General features: G+C 48.9%; 1 protein-coding gene across 9 annotated transcripts in view; it reads right to left on the bottom strand.

Annotated features, from left to right (window-relative positions):
* SAMD11 (sterile alpha motif domain containing 11) overlaps nucleotides 1-25569 on the bottom strand; it is a 187930-nt gene that overhangs the window by 82165 nt on the left and 80196 nt on the right. For all 9 annotated transcript variants that reach the window (XM_075437113.1, XM_075437116.1, XM_075437115.1 and 6 more), the window contains one exon: nucleotides 8352-8530. In XM_075437113.1, the coding sequence (XP_075293228.1) occupies nucleotides 8352-8530 (179 nt within the window). The remainder of the gene's footprint in view (nucleotides 1-8351; nucleotides 8531-25569) is intronic.

The raw sequence follows: 25569 nt of genomic DNA, 5'->3' as shown, positions 1-25569 counted from the left end.
TAAAACTCCATGGGCCCTTTCCTGATGAAAAAATTACAATTCAGAAAGCCTGTGGTTACGGTAACCTGCGCTATGGGCCTCTCTCTGAAGGCAACAGGCATTTCCTCCAAGCAGTGTCCAGTGGGCCATAGTCCACTGGGGACCACGTACGTGCTCCCACGACCCCCCTGCGTGTGCTCCACAGGGCCGTCGCGGAGCCCGTGCAGCTGGCACACAGAGACGCGCAGCAGCAGAGCAGCCCCTTCTGCTGCCACCCTGAACTCCGCCGACTACGTGGCCTCTCCCTTCCACAGCTGCTCAGCTCTGGAGCCCACAAAACCTGGCAGACATCGATCTAGTGTAACACTACCTGGCAGGTAAAAAGCGTTCTTCAGGCTGGACTCTCCAAGCAGGGCTGCAATCCTCCTTTTACCCATGCAGCTAAAATACCTCCTTCAACAGCTCCCACCCTCACTGGGAACTGCCATCACTCCCAGCTCCCTGGCTCAGGTCCCGGGACTGCACAGCTTGCACCTTAACAGCAGGGTCCACGGCCCGACCCAACGCCGAGGTCACAGGCAGGCAGGTACCTCCCGGCCATGGCAAGGCTGGAGGGTGAAACGATCCCTCAGGCAGCAAAGGGAGCTCAAGGCTGAGCAGAGCTTGCCTGGGCTCCCGGCTCTCCGCTTGGGGTTCGGTCCCTAAGCTCAACTCTCAGCCTCCCGTAAAACGTAACCTCTCATGGTCTGCTGCAGCTGCTGGCACGGGCAGACTGCAGGCAGCGATGCTGAGCGTCGGGCGAAGGCACGGCTCGCAGTGAGACCTGGCCCAGCTAAGCTTCAGGGTGTAAGAACAGCGCACCAGGGAGTTATAAGCAGGGGGGAGGGAAAACCTCATACCAAAGGAATAGCTCGGATCCACACAGAGGCAGAAATATCTATCTGCCGAGATGGATAATTAAACACCCATATTTAGACAAATGAATAGGTGAGAATGAAATTAAATCCTAATTATCTTTTTGGGAGAGGGAGGGGAAAGGGATAGGGAGCAGAACCAAGCACTCATTCCCCATCCCTATGCCGTTATCACCAATTAGATTTCTGAGGCTAATGTACGTCTTGCTTTAACGGGTCATTCATCCAATTGAAATCAAATTACTAATAATTTGCAAACTATCAGCTACACAAGCCTGTCCTTGGGTTGTATAAAGAGTCGTGAGCAGGAGCCAGTCCCTTACAAATTAATAACAGAAAAGGAGGGGGGAAAATAACCACCACAGCCAGGCACGCAAAGGTGCTACAGCTGCTACTGTGCCTCCCACCTCCTCGGGCACCCGAGGTCTCCAACACGGGGTGATCAGCTGGGACATGTTCAATGCAAATGAGCAGATGGGCCCCACAGCAGCGGGAAGGGACAGGCTCCCCGCGCAGCTCTGCGAGCGCGGAGGGCAGTCCGAGGGGTGCGCAGGCTGGGGGAATTCAGCTGCTGCATCGGGCACTCCGGCAAGGCGGGACTGGAATGTCAGGGGTTGGGTTGTGCAAAGAATGAAACTTCTGATGTATGTATGTGAACCGAGAAACAGAAAAAGAACAGGAAGGACTGGGGGTATTCAAGGGATCTCTGGAGCCTGTCCTGGAATGAGAATCCAGCCCAGAAAAGAAAGTGACAGAGCTGGCAAAATAATGGAGAGCAGCTGGGATAGTTTTTAATTTTTAAGTTGTTTCGTTCCTTCCCTGTCATCTCTTTTTTACGCTAGTGGTCCCCGCAAGCTTTCAACACCAGTGGCAACCACGGCAGAGGCCAACCGAGCGAGTCAGGCATCCCCCGAGCTCCGGGGGCAGCAACGACCTCGCTCCGCAGCTGAGCTTCTGCACCGCGGCCAACTCGCTTTCTGCCGCTCCCTTTGGCTCGCTCCACCGTCCCAGGTGCACGCTGCAGCAACGCGCGTGCCATGTCAACGTGGAGAATGCAGGGCAGCGTCCAGCTACAGGAACAGGTCATTACTGCCAGAAGGAGAACCCATCACAGCCCCATCTCTTACCCACAACTGTCCCTTTCAACCCCCACTTAGTTATAAGAGCAGCACTTCCTCTGGATGGAGTCTGTCTGTACCTTTCAGTTTTCTAGCACAGGCAAGGCCACAGAGCAGAGAAAAATATTGACAAAGTTTCCGCACACCCTCTGATTTAGAAGACTGCACTGAGGGGACAGTGACGGCGACAGGGTGAATTCAGCACTTCTGTTCCGCTGGCACAGCCCACCACCACCACGGTCGCCGGGAATACTGTGCCCCGGCCAGGCCCTAGGTACCAGCACCTTGCACGGAAACACAGAGCACTCAGGCACACAGTGAGACCTGCGCAATGGAAATCAGCTGCTGCAGGCGAGCAGCTGGGGAAGATCTATTTGCAGGTGCCATTATGCAGGCCTGGATGGTCAGAGCTAGCTCCTCTCTCCTCCCTGCTCTTGGATCTATCACCGTCTCAGCCTCCACAGTCTCCCCAGATCCATGTCACGCCATTTTCAGGCAGCCAACGTTAAGAAGCTTGTGCAGGCAACGAACAGGGGTAGGCTCCTCCAGGAAACCTCATGCATGATGGCTGGAAGAACGGCCTTGAGATGGCAGCAAGACTGAGGCTTGGACTTGGGGCCTCTGGGTTATTCTCCACCACAGAACTGATGCTGCAAGGGTCAGATACAAGGAGCTACAGAGAGCAGCCAAGAGCACTTGTGGGTCAAGGTTTCATTTGCTTTCATTCTCACACTTCACCTTTCTTTCTGGTCTTGTACCTCCTTCCTGGGCAAGAAGAGATTTCTTGCTGTTTATTATATTTTCTCCTGTAGCATCCCTGAGATGTAAGTAGCCATTTTCTCTCTCTCTCCCCCCTCAAATGTATGTCCTCATTAGGCCAATGACATGCTTCCTGGCGCTCTGGACCACTTCCAGCCTTTGCTTCCCAGAGGGATCTTTAATATATTTATTGAACATGGCGACTATTATGAAGTGGTGCATGGTTCAGAGAAAAAGGAGGAAGGAGGGAGGAAAGAGAAAGGAGAAGAGAACATAAAGGGTTGCAGAGGAAGGAAAAAGGGACTGGCAGAAAATAACCAGTGGAAGCTGTGAAAGAAAAGTGTCATAAAGCAGCAAAATATGTCTCCAGCCACAAGAGGGGCCCTGCCTCCCTCCCTCTCTTGAGCCATGGCAATTAGAAGAAGGGCTGTCGAATCTAATCTACGAGCCTGATTGCGCGGCTGGAGCCCAGAGCCCTGCTCTGTCATGTGTCGAGTCTCTCTGCAGTCGTACGCTGCCTGGAAGAGCCTTGTCAGCTTAGCCCAGACCCCAGACACGCTCTGGGTTTGGCAGCAGGCAAAAAGCGGTGTTGTGTGGCATATCCTGCCACGAAACCGAGCTCCGCAGGGAGCAGGGATGTCACACAGCCCTCATCCCGGGGCAGCACCGGGGCGGACGGTTCGGGAGCATTTCAGGCAGAGGCCAAGCAAAAGAAGGAAGGCAAAGGCAGCGCTGTGTACACCACAGACCAGCTGAGAAGGCACTGGGACCTCACAGCTCTGAATTACAAGCAGGTGCATGTGACAAATATAATGGGGGGATGCTTGGGTTTGATCTTCAATCAATTAGGGAGTCAAAGAGCAGCGGCCTTATGGGATGTAAGAAATAGCTTTCCACTTAGAAAGGCAGGCAGTGGCAAGGCTGACAGCCGCTAGCCATTAAGGCTTAGTGGAGGTCAGTAATTTCGCTATTAGAAAATGGACGCTGAGCGAGGAGAACGCTGTAAAGCTGGTCTGCGAGGTGATGGATGCCGGGGGACAGGGGAGAGCAACTTGCCCCTGTCTGGACCCCATCCATGTTCACAAGTGAATAGGGGCAAGGAGACACTGCTCCACAATTCCTTGAGAGCACCTTCACTTCAAACGTTCTCCTCTAGTTTGAAATAACGCTAATCCCGTGCCAGGTACTAAACACTGGGGTCACACCGCTGACACAGCCAGAGAAGATTTGGGGCTGTGGGGGGGAGTGACATTAAAAATGGAGGAAGGACTTCAGGGCAGTATGAGGTTCTCCAGAAATCCGCTACTCAGCGCACAGACACCTTGTTATAGGACAACTTTTGTTATTTCTCCTCAAAATGGCTTTGATTTCAGACCAATATTTGGCAAGGAACCCAGCCTGTTTTGTGCTCTCATTGTACAATCTGCTCCTACTTTTGCTCCCAATCCTCTTTTTTTAGTAAAAGAATTTCAAAGGCATATTTGCCGCACATGTCCCTTTGCACCTATCCTGCCCATTACTCTGTCCAGTGTACGTGTTTACTGATATCCCACCATAAAGGCTCTTCCAGAGACAGGTCAGGTCCAAAACTTCCATCATTTTAACCAGGTGCTTAAGTATGACTGCCTCTTCTTGTTAGCCATCTCGTTTTGCTGGGGACTCGGACAAAGCTATGCATGAGCAGTTCCGAGCCCACCCTGTTAAATCTCCGATGCTAACATTACATTTCTCCTCTTCTCTTTCCCTCCCCTCCCATACTAATGAAAAAGGCCACCCTTTAAAATAAAAATTGAATTCATGCACCCACAAGACAATGCTGGGCTTAAATCCAACAGCATGCTAGGATCTTACTGTTCAAGCTGCACCTCACTCTCTGGCTATACTGGCTCTCCTCTGTTTGGAGATTCTTGGGAGAACATAATGGAGATCCCCAAACGCAGCTGGAACCTCCCTGTGAAAAAGCTCACAGGCTGTCCCTGAGGTAACGCATTTATCAGTGTCGCTTGGAACCTCCCAGTGAGCGCAAGGAAGTTACTGCTCCCCAAACTATTGCACAGCAACGGAATTTGTGGTCTCAGACTTCCCCTGCATTGCTCATTTTGTGTCTAGGATAAACCAGAAAGAAGTAACAAAAAAGCAGACTGGCATAACTTTTAGTTCAGCTTCCTTTGGAGAGGCAGCTTAGTTAACGATCTGCAAGAAAGGAAAAAGGCTTCATGAAGCCAAAGTTTCTAACTGAAGTCTGCTCTGCACAGTACCTGTACCAGTTCAGCTATGCCAGTATTATTACGACTAAAATAACCATACAGGTGACACAGGTACAGCGGGACAGAAATGCCCTATACTGATATTATTCTTTTCCCCAAACAGTAAAAACTGTTTTCATAGCCAGACAAACATTCTCACCAGGAGTCAGTGCAGCTCAACCAACCCACAGTAATTAATGCAACAGAACTGTTCCATGTAGGTAATGTTGTAAAAGAGCTGGATTTTCAGGCACCCAGAATCTGACCAGAAGAAAAAGGATTTTCCTCTGCAGCTCTGTCCCAATAATCTTTAGAGCTGAGCGCTTACAGTCTGGGTATCAAGCTACGGTATCAAGCTCAGCAGATGTCTCTGGTTATGTGAGACAAGATTTTAAGCCCTCCGTCTTCCAGACAGAAGGCACTACACAAAGGCTACTTAGCACACCCTGCAAAGCATGCTAAAGAGGACTCAAGGAGTCTCACTACGAGATGAGAACATTCACCTTTAAGCTTGGGTCACCTGGATTTCAGAGCAGATGAGCCAAGCTCAATGGTTTCCTTAATTACGTATGTGCAAGGCAGCAAAGCGACACAGTTTTGCAAGGACTTGGTTGTGAAGCAAGTTGGCTTGCCCTGAAACGCACTAGCTTCACTGGTGGTTACGGGTCTCTGCTACTTTCCAGGACCGCAAGAACACACTAAGGCAGGTTTTCTCTACCTCAGACCTCCTCTGAAGGCCGTCACCATGGGCAATCGCCTAAAATTACAGAGGAGATCACTGTCAAAGGCTAGGGTGAGGGACTAGCCAAGAAACTAAGCTTTCGACTCCCATTCTAATCCCTGGGCTTTTCTTCACCAATGCTCGGACCTCAGAGTAGCAGTAAGCATTCTCTTGTGCCAAACAATGGAAGGAAACAGTCCTTTATACAGAAAATTGGGAATAGGAGAAAAAAGAAAAGGCAGCAGTGTTGAAAGCCATAATGCAAGTGTTCATACTAGTGAGCACACGCAGGTGTGCACGAGGGCCATCCAGGGGCACAAGAGGAAAACACAGGTTTGCTCAGGCCCTGACCTTGTTTTCCTGCTATCACAGTTTAACCTATTTCTTCCTCTCAGTGGGAGACAATAAAACCTCAGCCCAATCCATCACCAACCGGGGAGGACACAACAGGTGAATTAAACCCAGAAAGCAGATGGGGCACTGTCTCTGCCGGCCCCAGCTGTCACGTCTGCGAGCTGTCTAGCCTTTGGGATGCTGCTGCTGCTGTCTCTGGAGCCAGCCCCATCGCACCTTCCAGCCCAGGCCCTGGGCGCTGCTGACACCGGGAACAGAGCCGGAGCCTGTTCCTTCCAACCGGGCCATGCACGAGTGGCGTCCGGTCGCCTTCTGCTCCTTGCTCTGGAGCAGGTGGAAACGGCCAGTCCTCCTTCTCTTTGGGACAGCAAGGCTGGGGGACCCATTTGCAAGGGACAAAACATCTAGAAATGCTGAGGGATTGGAGCAGTAGATGCTCCCTGCCTGAATTACGTGCTCTTTTTTCAGTCCCTGCTGCACTCAGAGTGCTGCCTGCCCCGTTTGCCCCAGCTATGCCAGCTTTTCCCCATATGCTGTATCAGAGCTCCCAGGAAAACGGAATGGAGAACCACTGTACAACAGCAGTGAGAGTCTAGCCTACCGGGCAAGAATCACACACTCCTCTAAGGCATCAAGACAAAGCTTAAACAAGAGACCTTCAGACAAACTGACTGAAAAGTACCGAGGAGCACAGAAATGGTATGCTGGGGGACCGCTGGCTAATAACTATTAAGTACTTTTTCTTCATTTCCTAATAAACAAGGCAAAGCAATTACAGTAATTAAAGATTTAAGATAAGAGCACTTTATATTTGGGGGGCCCAGCATATCAATTATATAGTTATCATGTTGTTCTCCCTCCTAATGAGACAATCTAGCACTGTAATTTTGCAGAATTAAAAGCATAATTAAAGGGGGCAGGAGAAGAAGGGCAGTTTACCAAACCCGATTAGGAGGGTTCCCTCTCCTCTGCGGCTCCTGCGCGCATGCACAGTGCAGACGCATTCCCCAAACACCTTTTCATTTCCAAGCGATAACCCTTGAACGTGGCTGTTGGACAGCTGCAATGATAAACCCAGACTTTAATTACAGGCAGGTTTTATGAGGAGAGCTGGTTACTGTTTTGTCTCCCTCCTTTCTAGCTCCCAGTTGCTGAATGTACCATCATCTGCTGGAAGGCAAGGGGGGAAATAGCTTATCTGCTCAGGAGTAAGAAACACATAAAGCATAAGAAAAGCAATTACATGCCTTCGGTTTCCACTCCTCTGTTTTTATAGGGCTTGTCTTGGAATCTGAGTGATTTTATGCATCACCGGAAGATGACGATCACGATGAGCTGCAATGATATGCATGGGAAGCCAAGACGCAGTGCCTTTAGGTATTTATTTTCCTGTAGTTACAGGTCTTCTAAACATAGTATTTTTTCAGAGAGATGAGAGAACCCGAAATTTTGCAGCTGAATATTACGGGCACTGAGACCATACATAAGGGCCCAAGCGAGAGTTACCAGAATGTAACTACAGACAATCCCTTCTCCTCTCCCTCCTACCCTGCATGACTCCAGGGTGAATGTATACAGTACTGAGAAAGACACGCTCACAATCTGTAAGTGCCGAGATAAGCCCCGGGATCTGAGTGAATCTTTGCCTACTGCAACACCACGGCTTCTACCTTCAGACCAGAGAGGCACTCAGGATCAGTGAGACACAGCTATGCTCTTTGACACTTCTGATCAAGAACATGTAACAACCACCACTGCTGCTACCTCCTTCCCAAGCTTTGTTCCCCAATATTAAATTATCCAGCTTACACTACATCAGAATTTGGGGTCAACTGAAAGCAAAAGGCAGGACTTTGGACCCATGCACCCGTGTGTATTTTCAGACAGCTACGTAAGAGGCCCACAGATGACTTCTTGGTCATGCAATGCGTTGGCCTCACCAGCCACAAAGACGCAGAATGCTGGACAGAGGCTGAAATGCAATTTACGGCCTGCAAATACAGATGCCTTCAGTGCAAACACAAGGCCAACAGTGCAATGCCCCACAGGGCCCTACAAACCCCAAACAGGAGCGAGTAAGTAGAAAAGAGGACCCAGTGACTCTCTCTGAGCTATAATGTGATGTGCGCTTTCACTTCAGGCCCTGGAGGTGACTCCACTGCGCAGCCTGGGCAGTGCTGGCCCACAAAGCCTGGTCACCCACTGCCCAGTTTTCTCCCTCTTTGCTCTTGCAGTGCAGCACTCCCTAGCAGGAAAGTACCTTCTTTTCATGATACTGATGTGGAGATCCTCCTCCTGCTTTACTTCAGGGTGTTGACCATTGCTCTTATCACTCTCTTCGCTGTCATCACTATGCGAGAAAATTGAGGTCAGCTCTTTCTTCGGGATCCTGGTTGGAGGTAAGGGGATCGTCCTCTTCTCTGCCAGGCGACCCCGGTTCTGGCACAGGATGGAATTAGTTGGAATGGGAAAGGGTAGGAGGAAAAGAGAAGAAAACAAGAATTTGGTTAGGCAACCCAGAACCAAGCAGCTCCTCTCCAACGGCTGCCCTGTGAAGGCAATGCTGTTAGTCATTGCAGGTTTCAGGCCGGTATGCTGGGTGGGCAAAGGCTACGTTTGCTTTGCAAAAGACTTTTCAGCAAAGGCATATCTATATCGACTTCTTCCAGTTCTAATATTCCAGTCATGCACTTCTATCCTCTCCCCACCTCCTCATACCTACTTTGTGTCTCATCCACACCAACAGGAAAGGAAGATGGCAGCAGAAGGACGGAAGGGACCTTTAAAGGCCATCTAGTCCAACCTCCCTGCAGTGAGCAGGGCATCTTCAACCAGATCAGGTTGCTCAGAGCCCCGTCCAGCCTGACCTTGAATGTTTCCAGTGACGGGGCATCGACCACCTCTCTGGGCAACCTGTGCCAAGGCTTGACCACCCTCATCACAAAAAATTTCCTCCTTGTATCTGGTCTGAATCTACCTTCTTTTAGTTTAAAACCATTACCCCTTGCCCTATCACAGAAGGCCCTGCTCAGAAGTCTGTCCCCATCTTTCTTACAAGCCCCTTTTAAGTATTGAAAAGCCGCAATAAGGTCTCTCCAGAGCCTTCTCTTCTCCAGGATAAACAACCCCAACTCTCTCAGCCTTTTCTTTTTAGACACCATTCTCTATCTTCAGAATATTTCCTACCAAATGCTGCATACTAACATAGCAGAATAGGTTAAATTAAACCTTTGCCAGTAGCCCAGGGAAGATGTGATCCAGATAATCTAGAACACTTTTGACTGCAAAGGGAACACTGCCTGTGCCAGCCAGCAGCAGGTTTGACTCTCACACCAGTGAAGAGTCCACACCAAGCTCAGCTTGAATTACTGAGGCTGCTTTTCACTGCTCATTTGCATGTTCAGACGAATCTAGCAGATCCTGCCTTGTGCAGACTTTCCCTAGGTGGTCCTGGCAGTGGACTTCCCTCAACAATTCACTTCTGACAAGACACAAATAAACAGGAGGAAAATTCCCAGGAGGCAAAAGCTGCTTTTTCACTGCATGTGTATTTGTGTACAGAACCTAGCACAACATGACCCTGGTCCCAACCTCCCATCTTCTGCAAGTAGTGAGAACGTATTATAGATTACTCTGTCCCTGCACCCTTTGTGCCTGATCCACAAGAAGATATGAGCCTGGTGCAGCCTAGGCTAGAGTGTGACGGGTTTTTAGCTCTCACTGTGACAGATCATGTTTCTAGCACTTGGCATGTTCAGCTCGATCTGTGATTGACCAAGACACAGCCACAACACAAGCACTTACAGTGGGAGATGTACAGTAGGAACCCGAGGAGACTGCAACGTCATTGCCCCACAAAAATTAAAATTTTAGCAAACAGAATCACAAAATGGGGAAGGGAATCACAGCACGGGGAAGTGAAGCGCACAGTTTCATCTACATTGTTTGTACAGGTATGTAGGCATACGTCCTTCAATAGGACAAGTCATAGAAAAGAAACATTTTTAGCAAGGACTGGAACACAAGGAAGAAAGGTGTGTGAAACAGGTCGAGTAAGCGCAGAATAACATTCATCTGAGAACCGCTTCTCTGAAACGCTGACTCCAACCTTCCAAATAAACCTGGCAACACGAAAACGTCCTGGGAGAGCCAGTCAGGCTCTGTGCAGGGGAGAACGGCACAAGACGAAGTGATAGAAGAGACCAGGATTTTTTAAACAAATTAAGAACTTTCCACAAGTACAAAACAAAAACTTGTTTACCTCTGTCAACAAATTCCAGTTGTGGTCATTAAGGGGAGCCCTAACTGTTGTGCTAATTAGCTAAATCCATCTGGAAGGCATCGCCCCAAAGAGGCACACTGGCTTTCCCATTCTGATGCACTTCCAAGCCAAGAACACTGCTGGCTGTGAACAGCAGACACTCAAGGGAGAGGATAGCAGTGGGCCAAACCAGCTTCAAAACAGGAAAACGCGTGTATAGAAGGAAAAAGACACACACTTTCTTCCCGAGAGAGATGAGAAGAAGCAAAACGCACCCTTGGACAGCAACAAGGTGAATGCTCCTACACCTCTGAGTATCCCAAGTACAGAACTCAGCTCAAGCTGCAACAGGCTTTGTGGGGGTGTCCAAGCGTCCAGACTCAGACACAGGAGAGTATCTTCACTGTGAGTATCGCTGGGGACGCTGAGACCCACCTGCACAAGGCGAATTGGCAGGGTGTGAGGGGCCAACCGCATCCATGCGACCACCAGCAAACGCTTTCCCTCAGCCCTGTGGACTCCCTTACACAGCAGTAAAGATCCACTCACACGGCCCTTTGCAAAGAGGTTTCTCACTGCCTGCTCCCTGGAGGAACATGTGATATAAATTGCACTTTTCACAACCCTAAATACTTGTCATGCACCAGGTACACTTCTGCCCCTGCCCCTGTGCACCCCGGGAAGGTGCGCAGAGCTTACCCTCTGTCTAAAGCCGTCTCAGTAACCCCAGCAGCACAGCGTCCAAAGGACAGCAGGGAGAAGAAGATGAGAGAAAGGGAGAAGTGAGGGGAAGGAAGGGAAAAGCAAGGAGGGCAGTATTTCCACCAGATTTCTGTCATGCTGAAAAGCTAGGACTTGGTATCAGCATGAGCTTTATCACGCTAAAGCTTTATATATTTTTCTGAAGTTGCAATTTATCATAACAATTAAAGAGGGAAGGAGGGTGTGCAAATTTCCGCTTCAAAATAATTGCAATTCACTCTCTGCTGTGACTTCACAGGCTAAAGAGAACGGCACTGATCAGATACTAACAATGATTTTATGGCCATTATGATACCTTTGAGCAGTTACCAGGTCTCAGTGACTGCCCAGGGACTCATCAGCCCTAACAAGAGTGAGAGTGCAGCAAGCAGGGAGGCACTAAGCCTAGCGAAACAGCCCACCAGACCAGGCACACAGGTCCCCTTCCCCCTGCTCCTCAGAAGGTCTATTCTTTGCCTTTCTGGAAATTGTACCCTTACACCTAAAGCTGCTGCATCGATATACACCTATACATAGACACATATATATGCCTATATACTTAATATACAAGTATGTATAGACATACCTATACTATGGACATCGCCTAACACACAGAGAGCTTCTCCCCTTAGAAGACAAATGACTGAACATGAACAGAAGAGAATCTGCACCTGCAGTGATCTCTGCTCACAGACGACCTGCACCACTTTTGCTCTGACAACATCAGAACCAGAGCCACGGTGGTTCCAGCGCCCTGGTGAACGCCTGCGTTCCGGCACTACCAATGCATTTCTGAAAGGTGTGTTTACTTTGTACTTCGTATTTTTGCCATTAGGTTTGGGGCATTTGATTTATTTATTTATTACATTTCTCCATTCCCAGAAAATTAAAATAGACTGAGCCAATCAATTCTGCCTTTTATGTTCACCTATAGTCAGCTTTGAATCAATTGCACCTTCTTAATCTGTTTAGAGGCATTCACCAGTAGATACACATTACTTATAAATTAAGCACAAAGGTAGCCAGGAGCCTGGTCCAGAACCTGCTACCATCAATTGTTTTTGCATCGACTTCAAAGCGCACTGGTCCAAGCTGCAAACAAAAAACACTCTATTGTGAGAAGCACTTCACCCAAGGAATCATTCCTCTGACTCTGGCTTTTGCTGAAGTCCTTTGCCAGTTGTGGAGACAGCTTACAGGACAGGAAGGCACCTACAGAGCTGAGCAGTATATGGAGATACCTACAGTTACCCAGGTTCAGGGTTATCAACTATCACTCGGAACACAGTGGCAGGCAGTAAAGTACACACTTAGCAGAGCAGTGTTTTGTGCCAATACAGACCCAGAGATTGCAGTGGCATCGCTATACATGGGGACGTACATGAGGACTGACAGATATTTGATTTAAGCCTCACATCTGCCATTAAAAAAGCCTGTATTTGTGTGACAGCCTCATTGCAGAGCGCTCTCACACATTAATGGGATGCTGATGTTGAACAATGAACCCTGTAAGCAGGGTTGAATATTTCAAAAAGCAAACTGCCTCCCAGTTTGTTGATATTCACTGGGATGTCTGATGCTTGGGAAAACAACCTGATCACTACCCACCTACTGCCAGAGCGCCAGGCACCTCGGGACTCTGGCTCCCCTCTTAAATAACTCCGTTTTCACACACACGAAGAAAAGGGGGAAGGTACGCTTTGCCAGCTGGCTTGCTTAAACTACTCGGACTGTTCTGGCCAGTGGGTCAGAGGGAGCATTTTCCACAGCTGCAGAGCCAACAGCTGTCCGTACAGGCGCAGTACCCCCAGCAAAACAACACGCAGCGGTAAATACGTCTTACAGCTCAGCCCAGCACAGCCAGGCTGCCTGCCTGCCAGCTCCCTGCCCCGGGGAGGACAGACAGAAGGCGGTAAAAGGAACAGATTATACCCCTGAAAGCAGGGGGAACAGGGGATCCCCACCGAGGACCCCCTCAATACACACATCTGTGGGTGAAACAGAGCCAGCAAGCCCGAACGCTGCGGCAGAGTTCCTGCACAGATGCTCTCCTCTACCCTGCAAGGAACCCTCCAACCCCTGCGGAGCCTGCGAGGAGTCAAAGAGGTTTGCTTTCAGGACAAACACTGACTCAGCTCAGAGGAAACCTCCCCAGAGCTCGCACCTTCCTTTCCTAACACAAGGATTTCCTCCACCTCTTGGACAGAGGGCGGCAGGTTGGAGAACAGAGTAGCTCTTCTCCTCTCCTTCATCAGTGTAACTAGAAAGTACAACATTTCTGCAACTCACCCAAGCTTTCACAAGGGTGAGTGGTGAGGGCACGGCAGAACTGCCTCATGTATTAGGGCTCCGTTCCCTTTATACATTGTCAAACATTAATTTTGTGGGTTATGATCCCAGCTAACGAAACACAGCTGGGGTTGGAGTCAATAACCCTCTGTTCCCCAGACACATGGAGCTACCCACCCAGCCGTTCCTGCGTCAGTCCAGCCCTCAGTCACTCACCACTTCACCCTCCTAGGGTCTTTTGACACCATTAATTGCTTTCATTGCCTCTCAAAGTATTGTCTGGGTGGGGGGTTGCTTTGTTTTTAAAAATCACAGACAGGCATATTTCCTTTCCCCAGGAAAAATCAGATGTGTACCCACAGACAATTTAAAGTTACCAATTACCCAAGTCTAGAGATACAACTACAAGTCAAACAGCCCCACAACTTGGTAACGGTGGTAGGTTACCTGAGCGGAGAAGCCTGGAAGCCCGATTTTCTGTCATGCAAGCAAGGGACCATCAGAAAGATGGAAAACAGCGGTGATATTTCTTCCCTTCCAGAGAGCAGGGAAAAATTCCACTCTGTGTGGCTAAGCAAGGTCAGTGGAGTTACAAATAAAATCTTTCTCCCCCCACCCATCCAACCCCCTCACAGCTCTGCCCTGGAGCCGTGTTCTCCCAGCCAAGAACACCACAAACAGAGCTGTTGCATAAGAGCCCTGGGAGAGCTTGCAGATGGAAGGACGGGCAGAGAGCATGGGACTGGGGGAAGAGACAGGAAGGGAGGGTTAGGAAAGGTTTCCAGCCCTGGGAGCTACTGCAACAAGGTCAAAACAGCTGAACGCCCTGGTGTGACATTCAAAGTCAGCCAGAAAAGGAAAGATTCCTCGCAGAGAGACTCCCTGGTGAGCATTTAATTGATCCCAGCAATGGAAAGGCCTCTGCTATGAGAGCTGCAAGGCAAAACGCTCCACGGGAAAAAGAAAAAGCACATGAAAGCCAAGATTTTCCAGTCCACATTAACTGCCAGCCAAACTCCGGCCATCTGATCCCATTGGGAATTGACCCAAGAAGACGAGCAGGTGCGGTCCCTGCGGACACCGCTTCTTCAACATCCAAATCAGCACCAGGAAAAAAGCACAGAAATGCAGACACACACAGAGTTTGCACACTGATAAAAATATCAAAGCTGTTTGCAAGATGATTCACGTGCCTGTGATTCAACTCTCAAAAATCATTTCTATCAGATAAAAAGAAAAACCCAGCAGAAACAACAGCATATGCATTCTTTCTGTATATGCAGATCTGGGAAATACAGGGAGCAGACAAGGAATGCTGGAGGGAGGTAGCGGGAGGTGTGTGCACTGCCAATGCTGGGAGCTGAAGAATGCTAAATCTTTTCCATATGTGAAGGAAATCCTCAAGTCCAGACAGCATTTTCTCTCTCTTTTTATTGATAATAAAGATAGGGAAAAGATAGGGGGAGGTTCTGAGACCCTGGAATATTTTTCTTTTGCTTTTTCAAATACCAAACCTAGTCAAATGGCTTTAATTAGGGAAATCCCACAGCAATGGAGCCCACGCAACCCCCTGTCGGATAACTGACAGAGGCTGCGCTTACCTTCAGCTGTGATTAGTGTAAACACCTAAGAAAGGGTCAGTTGCCTTCCAAGATAATCCTCCGCGCTCCCCTGGGCCTTCATTAGGCGTCTAGGCCAGCGTGCTACCAGGCCGGCTGTTTCGGTAGCAAATCCAGTACGGGCGCAGTCCTGCCACCCCGCGCTTACCAGAACGGAGGTCACGGGCAGGAGCAGCCGCCCAGCCTCTCTTCTCACCCCTCGCTTCAGTCCTCAGTAATGAAGAAATGAATAAACCAACAGTCGGCAGGCAGACTTTCACTGCATCTATTTTTTTGCCTCCCTGTCAGCTGCAGTCCAGCCCTTTAACCTGACCACTAACAGCTTTATTATTTATCATCTCTTTCCAGTGTTACACTGGACGTTGTTCCAGCGCAGGAGGGATGGCCCAAAAGGAGCAGAAGGGAACAGACAGCAACGGTCAGGCAAAAAGTTAAGGCAGTACAGATCACAAAGACTCTTGCAGGTTTGGGGGGCTTGTCGCACTCTTCATCAGTCTTAGGAAGTGGCTTACGAGGTCAGGCAATGACTAGAGGCAAGCTGAGGAGGCAACTCGGCACAGCCAGACAGGCCTCAGAGCTGTAGCCAGGGGAACAACAGATCTGGGGAATAACTGGACAGCAGCAGGTTCTCCAGGTCTGCATTTGACAATTCCTCATTAACAGTTCTGAGTTGTTATCAACTGGTTTATACAGAAGCTATCAGTTCCAGTTCAGACAGTCCAGGCCCATTTTAGAGTATTTTATCTTTTAAGAAAGAGGGAAAGTATATCAAAGAAGAGAATTACTCTTCGCCACAATCTCCCTGTGTGATCCTAGGCCATTCACTCGACCCCATCGTGTTCAGTCTCCCTGCTATAAGCAGGCATTAGTAATACTTTCTCTCCTCTGTACTTGTTTTTCTACACTGTTCATATTGTAAGCTCTTTGGAGCAGAGAATAACGTGTTGAGTCTGAGGCTGTGCATAGAAAGAGGGCTGCAGGTACTACTATAATTGGAGAAAATATATTCTGCTTTAAACCAAAAGAAAGTTACACAGAAAGGAAGCTGCAGCTCTTCCCATCAGTATTGACGACATTATTTTCTGAAGCCCTAAAGAAACAGATGAACAAGATCTGTGAACAGAAGGGAACATACCCCACTTATTATCTCCGAGTGAGTTATAAAGCCTAAAGGATAATTTGTTAATAGAACGAGAGCTGTTTTTCTGGAAAATCCAACTGGAATTTCCAGTCTTTGAAGTGGGGTAACTCTAAGACAAAAAAATCTGTCAGTCCTTTGGAGCTACCTGTTTTCAAAAACTCTTTGGAAGAAGGCTGAAAAGTGGCCTGGTCTTTGTTTTCTGTGTCTCTTCCACATCAAATAACTTTGTCCATTTCAGTCTGAGGTTGCGAAGAAGGAAGCAGAGATGTGAAGCCAGGTCCTCAGGCAATGTAAGTCAGTATTAATGGAGTAAAAGTCAACTTACACCAGCTGAGAATGTGGTAGACTGATGCTGTCTCCTAAATAAAAGCAAAACTTACTTATTTTTCTCTTTTTTCTTTCCTTTTCTGCTCCTCCTCTCTGGTGAAGAGACGAGGAGCAAAAGGGCACGGATGCTTTCAGACATTTTCCCTTCTTTTCACGCACCTCACTGCTGTACCTTTTGAGTAACAGAAAGACAAGAGAACAACATAACTGTCCGTCATCCCCCCAGGTATTAATGTTTCACTCCAAAGTTTCATTACATCAGGTCCAAGAGAACTCAGCCTTTCCCAGCGAGTCTGAAATATTTCATCACGAGGAGTTTGACTGGGGCTTATACTTTTATTCTGCTCTGGAAACACATGCTTAAAGCATTTCTTTGAGATCCTTGGGATTTCCAAGTGTGGCTTACAGCCCGCTCAGCCAAGAGGAGATAGACCCTGGCTTTGTTCAAGCCCAGCAAGAGTGAGGACCGGCCACTGTAGCTTTTCATTGGGTAGAGTGCAATTTCTGTCTTAAGTTCTGTTTTGAGGTTTTTTTTTTTCTTTTTTGGTTAAGTTTTCACTGTCATAAAGAGTCACTTTCACAGAGATCAAACAGAAAGGTTAAACAGTTCCTCCCAAAATGCATGTTGTTGCTGTAACAGACACCAAAACAGGCTTTATCTAAACAGTTCACTGTGTTTTACGAAGTTCAATAATTATTATCTTCACTTAATGGGATAGACAGGCCTGGCTTTGTTGAGTCAGTTCCCCCTTTTCATTAGTTGTCTGTACGGAAGGTTTGCTGCTGCTATAGTTATGGAGAGCTAAAGCTCCTTCCTTTGGAAAAATCAGGTCCAACACCATCCTAAAAGCTGGGCTTCCAAAATATTGGAGTGCCCCATGATCACTGATGGCTTTGAAAACGTAGCTCCTGGGGCACTGGTGGAACTCGCAGACTGTCAGTGCCTAACCCCAGCCACACTCACCTCAAGCACCCTGGTGTTAGACAGACCCAAGAAACACCTCCTGTCCGCCCCCACAGCTGCACCGCTCTGCTCATGGGCGGAACGAGATGGAAACTAGCCAGAGGGTGACTTTTCACAGCTATAAAAAAATCGATTTCCCAGCAGTTTCCCTCAAAACTGAAGCAACCACAATGACGAGAGTAGAGAAACAGCAGGTGCCCGACAGAGAGAGACGGAGTAACCAGAGCTTTGCTTTACATCCTAGTGTTCTCCAGGGAGGCTGGTGCCAGAAATCGGCCATATGTGCCTCGGTGACAGGACCACCCAGAAGAGCAGCACCGTCATCCCGGGACGGTAGACAGGCCTCTTCAAGAACCTTGAGCTCAAGCCTTAAGTTAACACCTGCACAGAGATCATTCAGGCTGGGAAAGCTACAAAAAGATCCACACGCTGCAGTGTTCCGAGTCTGGTCCCAGCACCGAAGAACAGATCAGAAAAATCTGAGGAGAGAGCTGCCGCTCACTGAGACAGCAACCGCCAGGTCTGCCCACGAAGCTTCCTCAGAATGACTCAACCCTTCTGACAGCCAAGCAAACTTTGAAAATCCAGAGCAAACAAGAGAACTACAAATATTCATTAAGGCGTTGCTTCCACTTCTGCAAAAAAAAATGCCTGGTGTTGAAGTCGACATCACACTGCGAAACTATCAATACCAAAACAAAACAGAAAGGTGCAGTTCATTCACGGCTGCGGCATGACTGGCAGAGTTTGTCTACACAGAAAGTATTCTGCAGTGCCACCAAGGCTTCGAAAGGACCCCTTTTGTACAGACCAAAAGCTCTGACACCTGCTGCACACACACGAGTGAAGCCACAGCCTCTCCGGAGCCCCATCCCTACCACAGAGAGCCAACAAGGTCCTCTACAGCCTGCTGTAGGTGACCCTGCTTCGGCAGGAGGGTTGGACTAGATGACCCACAGAGGTCCCTTCCAACCCCTACCATTCTGTGATTCTGTGAACAGCAAGTGAAATCTGAGCCAACAAGCCTGCTGTCTGCCACACCGATGCTGCCACTACACAGCCACTTTTCGTTCGGAAAGCAGAACCTGTTTTATAAGTTTTTGTTACTTAAGGGCTTTTGACACATCTGGGAGGCCGTCGAGGAGCAAGCAGGTCCGTTTCAGAGGTCCAAGGTGTGATGAAGATATGTAAGGCGATGAACCAAGTCATAGAGAGGCCGTTGCAGAGCCAGGAGCAGCCTGTTGCACTTCCAAAACCAAAGGGACAAAATACTAGCACGCAGCGTGGAAAAGGAGCTCTGTGGAACCTTTTCAACTGTCGCAGGAACTGGACTTCAATACCTTAGCAATGCCTTCTAGAGCTATGGTCATAAATGCATCCTTTCAAGTGAAAAACACCTAAAGATGTGCCTCTCTCTCCCTCCCAATCTCCTTGCCTTCGTATGTGCACAGCACACAGCCGCCACTTACGGAAGCACAAAGGATCTGGTGCAGATAATTGGAAGAGACTGACAAATTGATCCTTAGCTTTTTGAACTTGACCGGTGCTAACACGTACCTGTGACAGAGAGCTGAGGCTCAGAGCAGCCATCCCTAGGCTTGGGTGCCACTGTTCAAAAACCATCAGTTCTGCACTAAGGCTGCAAACGGCATTTACCACTGACACGAGACTCACACAACCACCTTCAAGTCATTTTGGGGTGATTATCTGATTTTACTCCGCACGCACAGCCTGCACAACAGAAACGACTTTCCCAGGACGTGCTGGGTAGATGACAAAACGGGAGAGAACGGAGCAGGGCTGCGTGTCTGCCACTCCTCTGCTCCTACGGCTAGGTCACGCGTGCTTCAGCCATACCACAGGGCTCCGCTTCCCAGTTTCTCAGCCCCTTCCTGCGAGCATGACACGCTGTACTGTGGCACCGCTACCTCTTCCCACCACCCTCTGCAATATAAAAGCAAGAAAAAGACCATTTGCCCTTCTCCCCTTTTCACTAGTCCCTCTCCATCAACTGGCTCCACAGCTAAAGGCACCCTTTTCTGTAGCTCTGTTCATTTTCTGAAGCTTTGTCTCCCTGCGCCACATCCCTCCCACCCCCAAACACCACAGACTACCTACGAAAACCGCTGCTTCCATTTCCGCTCCATGATTTGCCTGCCACACCTGGGGGATTTCCCAGCAAATTGTATTACTTTATTTGGTCAATTGGCCTACAAATTGATTTTCCTGTACAAATAATGAACATTTATGGTTATTTTCCCTGTAGACTGCCTTATTTTCCACATAACAAAGACTGATTTCCTGCAGTTTTTGAGACCCGAGCGTATGATCTGCGGTGACTGTGACCCCTGGCTGATGGATGGCAAGGACGTGATGCACCACAGCAGGGTCTGGGGTTTTTTCCCCCGTTACTCTCTAACAGGACTACAGACAGGGACGACAGCTGGAAGTAAACACTGGGACCTGACCAAGCAATTCTACAACATGTTTACTAGAGGAATAAATTGTATTGTTCTAAAAGGGATTCTGTCCGGGGGCCAGCCAACCACCAGGCCAAGGGATGAAGTAACCAGGGGGACAGGGAGCAGAGCAGACGACTGGATGATGGGATGGCAGAAGGCTGTGAGCCACCGCGCACACCCAGGTGCCCAAAGCATTTGAAATGGCCACCTCTGCTCATTGCAACCTTTGGAGACACGCTGCAAGGACTTTCTTTAATCTTAATTACATTATTGGGGAGAGAAGGGGAGGAGGAGTCCAGGAAAAGGGTTTCCAGAAACCCAACGGGGAGCGAGGCAGCCTGGCGTGATTTGTGGGCAGGGACTGGAAGTGTTGCTCTGCACTCGTCTCCCCAGAGACGCAGAGACGGAGCAACAGCTCCACAACACATTTCATTGCCACTAATGAGAAAACGACTTTTGAGACTGAGCCTCGAGCAAGTTTTGAAGGTCACTCCCGCAGGTGTGGAAATGAATTGGGACTGGATCAGGGTCCAAACATAAGTTATTCTACTTAGACCACTAACGGATTATTTGTGTGCACAGGGGGTTAATAGCCTCAGGGCTGTGATGTGTATGTATGTTTAATTTAATACATCTTGACGGCTGAGGCTGCTAGGGACAAAGGCCTCTCAGCCTTAGCACTGCGGAGAAGCGAAGACAAGGGAGGGTTTCTTAGGTGAATCTGAGAGCAAGGGTGGACACAGAAGAGAAAGTCAATTATCCGGAGTAAGTCCTGACTGCCTGCAATTCCCCATCCCCAGTCCTCTAGGGGCGGGTTTGGCCCATGAAGTCTGACTTCAAATCCAATAAAAAATTAACTGATTTTGAACAACTACTGGACATGCCTCCTTAGAGTTTTAATACGTGCTCTTCAGCTGCAGCACGGAGTGGAATTAATGAGAGGAAAGAGAGCCCGAGAGTATCAGGCATGAGGCTAAAAGCATGCCAAATTCCTGCTTAGCTTCTCTGACTCAGGGGAATCCCTCCCTTCTTCTTGGCACTGCTAAGGACTGACATGTCCTCAGTCCATCAAAACGCTGCATGGCTGAGAGCACCAGAAAGAGGCATGTCGTGACTGAGGATGACACTTGTCCTTAAGATAAGCTAGTCAGGGCAAAGATGCATCTCCCACAACCTGCTGGTACAGTGTGCAGATGTTTCACTCCGTGGTGCACTCTTACGCGCTTCACAGTAACTGCTGCACGGCAGGCGCCAGAACACACCTGAAAGTCCACCTCAACGGGGCAGTCAGTGCTACAAGATCAAGTCGCTGTCATACCCCACTCCTACACAGAAACCACATTGCATGTGCTGATTAACTGTGCCAGGAGAGCAGGAACATAATCCAGAGACAGCACAGTGAACTTCTGAGCTCCGGTGCTTTGTATAAAAAAATGGGGTGTCAGACAGGTAACTTGCTGTGGGCATCTGACAAGGACAACAAAAAGAAACCAATTAGCAGCTTCACAAGGTGCAGTCCCTGGAATCACAATGTGAAACCCATTCTTCTCACTCAACAGGCACGATGTGCCAACATTAAAGTCCAACTCTAGCGTATCGGTAACAGCACTTTGCAACTGTCCACAGCCCTTCCCTTCAAGGCCTGCAGCTTTTGCAAAAAAAGGCATGCAGTGCTTGCTAGGAAGTACTTTTATATCATCTTCTAGGCAAGTGAGACCAAGGGAAAGCAAGCATGGTGGCACAATTTGCTCATCTTCACACAGTAAAATGGTAGAGGATCCAAGACTGGAACAGAACGGTCCTGTTTCCAAATCTGGTGCTCCCACCACTCAGTAACCAGTCCACCCGTGAAAAAGAAACCTACCTGAGATCTGCTTGCAAGTAACTAAAAAAAGATCGGATACTGCTGCTTGCAGTCTGTAAAGAACTGTGTGTAACACGTTATGCCTGGATCTTTACCCTGACCTCCAGCAGTCTACCCGATTGCCTCCTGTACGTGCTCTGCAAGCACTGGGGGTAGCGCTCACCACCCACCGTGACTGTGCAGCACCTAGAACCACGGGTTCCTCTTAGACTGTGTGTACTAACAAAACCAAAGGATAAACCAAAACTACTCCCAGCAATAGGCAACTAGGTGGCTCAGCACATTAGGAGCGACACAAGAAGATTTTGCATGATTTACAATACATCTGTATATATAAATAAAAAGCTAGGAAATAAAAGACCAACAAATACAGTGGCTTTCCGACGAGTACTGAATAGAAGCAGGGAGTGTTTGGAGGTTGTATGTTATTAGGGAGTGTTGGGAGTTGTATGTTTTGAAGATAAACACAAAGAGAATATAAAAAAACCAAAACCCAAGAGAGGTAAATAATTCATCAAAAGAATAAAAACAAGAAGCTAGAAGGGAAAAAAAGAAATACCAAAGGGAAGAGTTTTCTGAGCAGGTGAAAAAAACTTCATTTCTCATGGGAGTGAAAACCAGAACCAAAATTAATTGGAACAAAAGGCGGGAGGGGGCATGTTTTCAAAGGTGAAACATTTTGTCTGGAAACTGGTATCTCCCATCCTAGGCATTTAAGCATTTCCCTGAGGTGGGAAACAAAGTCTGCCGCTAAGCTGCTGACAGAGACAGCGTGGTCTGACGTGGCTTCCAGCAACACTCGAACCATGGGCAGAGACTTCAACACAGTCGCCTGAAGAAACGAACCTGCTCACACAGCCAACACTTGCTCTGCAGCACGACCAGTAGTTTCTTTCACCCAAAGCCACCAAACCATCAAACAGTCTAACGTACATAAAACCGTGTTAACGTAACTTGCCCATAACTATTTGCAAGTCTTCTAGGATTTCTTCAGATTTTTAAACAAATAACTTGCTCTAGAATGGCAACTTTCACAACTGACATTCACTGCTTTAAAACACAGCGCATCTGTAATCATCTAAAATAAAAACCACAGAGTTTTTAGCGACTTTTTTTTTTTTCTTTCTCTCGCCTGACTGTATACAACCCCGGGCTGTGGCTCCTTCCCCTCAGGTGAGGGACGCTGCGCTGTGCCTGGAAAGTACCTGGACGGGCTCCTCCTGCACCTACGCTCAGCCTTCGGAAGGAGGGGAGATGTGCGACTCAATAGGTGGCACTCTTCCTTCTTGAATAAACCTACTTGGGTCTACTTTGCCGTCAGAGGTGCTGAAGAGCAAATTTAAGGTCCTGACTTCTTATTTACTTGGCGATTTTCCGGGCCTGTTAAAATAAAAACCCCAGCCAAATGCAAGCGTTACCAATTACACTCTGCCAATCCTAATTCCCCCCCTGCAGCTCCAAGGAGACACAGCCTTCTCTGCGGCCGCATGATCCTCTTGTGCGCTGTTAAGCAGCTCTGTTTAACCGGCAAGCATCTGCATTGGAGAAGTCCGTGAAAGTGAAAGTGAAATCCCAGCCTGGGCACGTTTCCATCACATCTTCCTCCTGCAGAAATCACCAGTTCCAATTAACAGCTTTGGTCTTTCCTGCAGACACCCAGAGATACGGTTTCAAAGCGTTGCAAGAAACGATGCATACGCCTCCTCCTAAGGGCTCGAGGCTGCTATGGAGAAAATCTGCTCGAGGACTGCCCGTCTGCAGGTCAAGGGTAAGTCCATCTGCGGCAGTTTCTCCTCTCATTAGCCAAATTCAGAAAAAAGACATGATGTTTTGTGCCACGGAGTGACAGAGGACTTGTTTTCTAAACCTCTTTAGGGGCCCTCCACAGGGAGTTAGTCATGGAGGTAATAACTACAATTTGACCAAGCCTAGGAGAGTGAGTAGTCATCTGACAGATGAACAGGAGCATGGAGCAGCCACTAGATTTAGGTGCCATTAGCACGCACATGTCTTCACACATTTCTACAGGCACACCTGTGTTCCCGTATGTCCAGAAGGCATGGGAAGGGGAGCAGTTAGAAGCCAGTACCTTCCCCACACCTCCCAGGGAGGGGGTAAGAAATGAGGGGATTCTCTTCTCCCTTTCTTATCCCCACCCAAGTTGAGAGCCATTTAAAAATGGCTGAAAGCGGACCTGACTGTTGCTCTCCGTGATCACCACCTCCAGAGGCAGACAGGGCCAACTGCACTCTAGACTGAAGAACAAGACAAAGACACAGACCGTATCTTGCTCCGGGTCTTCTGCCTGTGCGGACCCTGCCCCAGAGAGTAGCTTAGGTAATACCGAAAAAATGGTTAAGCTTAGTCACTGGTTTTCAATTGCTTCCCCTGATTATTTCCCAGAGACTCTCGGAGTCCGTGCAGCAGCTAGGACCAACAGACCAAAGGATGAAAGACAGTGGTCCAGGCTGTGAGTGACTCCTCGAAGCTGAGCTCAGAGCAATGCCAAGCAACAGCCGGGGCAGTGGGTAACCTCCAGACCTGAAACGTATCTACCTCTGCTGTTACTGCTCCTGTGTTCTCACCACCGTAACAGATCAGGAAGGACACAGCGAGGTCAGGGACCTTGGATGCCATCACATGCTAGCTCCATATGATACCTGCAGTGGTACTGATGATGTCCCGCAGTGGCATGACACAGTGCACGACGACATTAGCTGGCCCTGCTGCACCTGCTACAGAAGGCAGAGGTGCGTCAAGCATTAATTCACGCTCCTCTCCTCTTTCCCCTCAGTGCCCCTCTCCCACCAATTCCTAGAGCCACCTGAAAGCCACCTCCCCTGCACCCTCCAAGGTCCCTGTGCTTTCAGCTGTGTAACAAGAGCAGCAAACCAAGCGGCAGCCGCTGCCTGGCTGCCTTGCCTGGGGCCTTTCAGTTCCCCCGCAAGCAGCCCCGGGGTTCAGCCAGCCCCAGCTGAGTCACCTCGCCCGCCTGGGTCTCTCCCAGGGCAGCGTGTGGGGGCGGAAGGGTTGGGGCTCATTGCAGGAATTTCCACACAACCCTTTCCTAACCGCACCCCGCCACAAGCAGACAGTGAAGACGACAGCAAACGGCAACACTCTCGAAGAAAAGGGAGAGAAACAAGGGGGACAGAGATGACGGGAAGAGAAAACGAGCAGCGATACAAGGCCCAGTTGCAGCCTATCTACTGTGCTGGGATGGTACTGGTACGGGGATCCCTAAAGCAAACAGCTCAACAGCGGTCTTGCCAGGGAAAGCCCCTACGTAAGGAAGAGAATGCAGTCTCCTTCAGATGGATTTGAACTGTATCTCTACACTTCCCTCCCTGCAGCTCAAAAGAAAAGCAGGACACGACTACCAAAGTACAGCACAGCACCACTCGAACTCCACAATGTACTCTCTGCACGGCAAAACCAAACCAAACCCCAGCACAAACACAAATTCCGATGGATACACGATGGATGGAGAAACAGCCAAAGTCAGAGTTAATCAACTCGGGGCCAAAATCTTACACCCACTGGTTCTGGAAACACAAGATCAGGTGTGAGAGACAGCTCTCCAGAACTAAGTGCCCTATGAAAGTAAAGAGGGACCGGGTGGACAAATCCCTCCAGACATTTCAAAAGGCCCAGCTGAATCTGCCTCTGCACTGTATGCAGGCAGGTGAGCCATTCCCAAACTGAAAAGGGTAAAGCAATACCAGGCACTCCAACAAGCAGAGGTCAGGGTTGTGTAGACACTGGATACCAGCTGGAATTCTAGAAAAATCCCTCTGAAATCACACTTAA

The sequence above is a fragment of the Opisthocomus hoazin genome, chromosome 16, assembly GCF_030867145.1.
Source record: "Opisthocomus hoazin isolate bOpiHoa1 chromosome 16, bOpiHoa1.hap1, whole genome shotgun sequence".
NCBI classification, from domain to species: domain Eukaryota; kingdom Metazoa; phylum Chordata; class Aves; order Opisthocomiformes; family Opisthocomidae; genus Opisthocomus; species Opisthocomus hoazin.
This window is presented reverse-complemented; position numbering and strand designations above follow the sequence as displayed.